Source organism: Mustela nigripes, chromosome X, assembly GCF_022355385.1.
Source record: "Mustela nigripes isolate SB6536 chromosome X, MUSNIG.SB6536, whole genome shotgun sequence".
In the NCBI taxonomy this organism is placed as follows: Eukaryota; Metazoa; Chordata; class Mammalia; order Carnivora; family Mustelidae; genus Mustela; species Mustela nigripes.
The window spans coordinates 86,845,281-86,849,739 of record NC_081575.1 but is presented as its reverse complement, the minus strand read 5'-3'; the positions used below and the strand labels follow the sequence as shown (position 1 = coordinate 86,849,739).

At 43.8% G+C, this 4,459-nt stretch overlaps 1 protein-coding gene across 1 annotated transcript; it reads right to left on the bottom strand.

The window, feature by feature from the left end:
- Positions 1–645: 645 nt before the first annotated feature.
- On the bottom strand, positions 646–1,272 carry PPP1R2C (PPP1R2C family member C). The gene has a single exon (XM_059385264.1). The coding sequence runs from the start codon at positions 1,270–1,272 to the stop codon at positions 646–648; it is 627 nt and encodes a 208-aa protein (XP_059241247.1).
- Between the last annotated feature and the right edge of the window lie 3,187 nt (positions 1,273–4,459).

Below are 4,459 nucleotides of genomic sequence, written 5' to 3'. Positions count from 1 at the left end.
TTTCCTTTTAAGTACTGAAAGAAAATTAAGAGAAAATAAAGGTACTAAGGTCAGGAACGCAACAATCACTCTTAACATACCTCCCGCTCCCCAAATAAACAGGCAAATCACCCTAAAGACAAATGTTTTTCAGCCTGAATATTCATCAGACTATGTAATCAATCTATATGTACTGCACTTTGATTTTGTAACTAGAACCTTTTTTTAATAAAAGCCAGTGGATGAAAACAAACAAAAAAACAAGCCAGTACATCGATAAGTGAATATAAATTAGTCCCCTTTGCCATTTAAAAAGCTATATGACATATACAGTAACCAACAGTTCTTTAAAGGCTACGCATTTTTTAATTGCTACCAGTATTTGCCGCAAAGAACCACACACAAAAACACCAAGCAACCGTTTTGCCGTTAGTGTATTATTTTCTAAGTTCACCATTGAATTATGGAGGTACAGTTTTTAATCGATAGGTATTTTCAGTACTTGAAGCCTGGCCTCGACAGAGCAAGCAGCAGTGTTGGAACAGCAGTTCGGAGAGCTCGGAGCAGTTCGGAGCAGTGCAGTTCAGAGCAGTTCGGAGCAGTTCGGTAGTTCTTAGCAGTTCGTATGGGGAAAGGCAAGCGATAGCAGGGCAGAGCAAATGTTGTCTAGGTGCAGAATGCCTGGGATTGCAGTTCGTCATTTGTAGGAACTTCACTGGATTCTTCCGCAGCAGTGTTGTCTTCGTTATTGTCACCATGTAGAGTTTCTTCGTTGTCATCCTTGTCTTTCTCATGTTGGAGGTCTTTGGAGATGAGTTGTCTAGCCAGCTTGAGGTTCAGGCCTTCGTTGTAGTGTAGTTTCCTTTTCATTTCGAACTGCCGCTGCTTTTCTTGCTTGTCGAAAAGGATCTTGCTGCTGTGTGCTCCGTCACTCTCCGGCTCTCCCAACTGGCAGTTCAATTCCGAGGTACCACTGGCGGCGAATTTCTTGGCTAAGTTGTCTGGGGTCATGGCTTCCTTTGCTTCAGAATCATTCAGTGGATCTTCTCCATCGTCTTGCGGGCTGAAGTAGGGGCTGCTGGGCTCGTTGATCTTCATGAAGTCATAGTCTCTATAAGCAGGCCGGTGTGTTGCCAGGATGTTGGATTCGTCCCATTTCTGGGACTTTTTTCTCTGGACCTCCTGTATTGTCCCTCCCGACTGCTGGGCAGAGGCAGCCACTGAGGAACCAGTGGAGCTTTTGTTCTTCAGTATCCCCTTGATCGGCCGGTGCGAGGCAGTGGAGGCCGCCATGCCTGCCTGGGGAGCCAAGGGCCGCCGCGGGAGGGTTGGGCCGCCGCAGCCGCCTGCCCGCCCTCCAGGCTGAAACGGCAGCTTGGTCTGTTCTGGGAACCACTTGCAACGTCCTAATAGCTGCACCAGGACCCAACGTCACAAAAGGACATGGCAGACGACGCCACAATGGTACCCGCTGCCGTCATGGCGGCCGTCATGGCAGTCATCACTGCCTCCCAGCCCATGATGGCTGGTTTTGTTTTTGTTTTAAGGACTAATATGGGAAATACCCCTGCATTACACACAAAACAGAGAAGCACTGTTTTGTGAATTTCTAATCTAGCCTGTCTGTGTACCAGAGGATATGTAAAACGTATGTCTTACTGTGCGTCCCAGTCAAAAATTTGAGTCGCTGCTTTGGTTGAAAAGATTGGAAGTGTAGGTGCTACAAGGTGATTACCTTCTGCTCATTCCTTATGTTACCATGCACACCTCCCTCTCTCCTACCTACTTACACGCACGGCCCCCGCGCCCAAAACCCCTGGTCTTCCTCTTATGCTCCGCCTCTTTTTTAATGGCCCCCAAATCCAGTCGCTTACACCAGGTGGGACTGTGCCTCCATCTCCAATCCAGCCTTCAAGCAGGGGCCTAAATAGTTTGAGAAACTCTCCCAATTCTCTATCTTCCACCACCACCCTGATTCAAATCACCACTACCTCCTTATGGATACTACAGCCACAGCCTTTGTATTGCGCCACCCCCCACCTTCACTCCTCTAGCTGCCTCCCAACTTCTTACCCACCCTCTAGCCAAAGTAGTTTTTCAGAAACACCCCTCAAATCTTGTCAAATCTCTGTTTCAAACCCCTTAACTGTTGCCCATTTTCTGTAACTTGAGGACCCAAATCTAGAAGAGACCAAAAGAGGCAGCTCTCTGAACTGCACAGGCATGCATATGGAGTATTCTCCCAGTGAAGTCTCCCAGTCCTACCTCCAGCTTTCCATTCTGGCCTTTCTGTGCCAAGAGCATCCACCTCCCTTCCTGTCCCAGAGGACTTTTGTTTTCAGCTCAATCATTATTGCCTTATTTGGGCCTGTTTCCAGAGTCCCAGGGCAGATAGACCTTCCTGTGCTCTCCTGACCTTTTTTATTCTCCTTGGCAGTTGTGATTATACTGTCTGGGCACACTAGATAGTAAACTCCAAGAGAGGAAAGAAGATGTGCTTTGCTCATCATTATCTCTAGCTCTGTATCTTGACAACATCAGGATGTACCTGGACCATAGTAGGTATTACAAAAATATTTATTGAGTGAATAATAAATGAGAGGTGATGGGGAACTGGAAGAATGAGATGTGTGAATAGAGAAAATAGGACTCTAGACCCCTTACAGTCAGTTTCAATTTGTCCAGTCACATAGGGGGAAAAGAAAAAACAACCCAAAAACCCATATGTGGAATTTGGGGGCTGTTATAGGAGTGACTTTGGAACATTTTGTCCTTCACAGGCCTCGTATTTCACAGGCAGTGACATTCTTCTAAAAAACAAAAAGGAAATTAAGATCCAGTTTCACATTCTCCCCTCCAGGTAGCATTCACAAGATTTTTTTTCCCTTCTGATAACATTTTGCTTCCTCTTCTCTCCCTCAAGGTCTTTCTGCATTTTCGAAACACAAAAGCTAAAGCATGAAAGAACTATAAAACTTTTACAAGGGTCTTAAGCACCCTAAGTTCAAGTTGTCCTGTATTCTCCGAAGTCCTACTAACTTCAGGAACTCTGCAATCACTTTAAAACTGTTATTCATCTCAGAAAAAGAATTTCCTGATACCATGCTCTTTGAAAAAAAAAAAAAGTTGTATTCTGTGGTGAGGGCTTTCAGGGATTCAAAGCTGATATTCAAGGCTATAGGAAAACCCTCTGGTATGTGAGAGGAGGAAAAAAACAATCTTCATTATTCAGAACTACTCCAGGCTACCCTTCTCAAAAGCTTCACTGCAAAGCAACACAGAACAGCACAAATGTGGTTAGTCCTCCTCGCTTGTAGGCACAGGGGGTCTGTTTATGTTTAGCTGTAAACAAGATGTTAAAGGGAGATGCTGATCCCAGTGCACTGGGATTTTGCTTTTGTCTGTACACAGCACCCACCCCCACATACTGTGATCTGCTCAATATATAATGAGTCAGCGATCTGGTCTTTCTCATGCTTTCTGAAATTCATCTTTCAGTAGCATAAAGGTGGTTCATGCTGGGGCAGGAGCCAGGTGATTGTGACCTGTTTACATGGGCCCCAGAGAACATGATTTAAAGAAGGAAACCACCAGTCCTGACAGATTTCAGTTGTTCATTAAGTAAAAGTAATCCTTTTCCACCTACCATTTGCTCCTTATCTGTTTAATTAAGGAAATTCTCCCCAAGAAAAACCCAAGTTTTGAGTTCTTATAATCAAACTAAAAATTCTCAATCTCAGCAACACTATGGCAAGCTTGAGTTAGAGAAGATTAGCAGGCTTTCCAATAGTTCTCTTTCTTTAGGCCATTTGTTTGTTATTGCCTTAGGACAAGAGCCAAACAGGTAAGTCTGAGTCTCCACTACACACACTCACACACTCCAGGGCTAACTAAAACTTTCCCAGTCCATGATACATTATATGGAACTTACATAAGTCCTAGATAGTCCTTCGGACAAATATTTAGGACCATCCACTCTATTTCCAAGAGCGGAACCTTCATTTCAAATGCACAGAAAGTGAAGTAGTGCTTCGGTGGTCCTCAATGATGGGTTAATGTTTGATAAATACTTCTAAATACCCATGCTGTTCTATCATCACGGTTTTAAAAAACATTTAACAAATATTACTGATATTTAAAATGTCATTTGAACCCTCTGATGTTTGCAGGGATCAGAGAGTTCTGCAGAGCACTGACTGACTCCACAGCTTTGTTTCTTGCCCTAAGAATCACCTCTTTTCCACGGAGACATTCTCCAAGCGCCCATAAGTACGGGGCTTGGTTCAAAAGTAGAACCAAGCCTGGAACAAAGAAATTCTCAACTAAAGGTGGAAATACCTAAGAAACTAAGAGTTCTCTCCAACGTGGAAGGTATCCGAGATGTCCCACCATTAGTGATAGATTAGTAAAACTAATTACTAATCTAATTAGTAAAACTAATTACTAACCTAATTAGTAAAACTAATTGCCAGTAGTGTTA

Coding starts and splice junctions, on each gene's coding strand:
- PPP1R2C (XM_059385264.1), bottom strand. CDS start 1,272: ATGGCGGCCTCCACTGCCTCGCACCGGCCGATCAAGGGGATACTGAAG.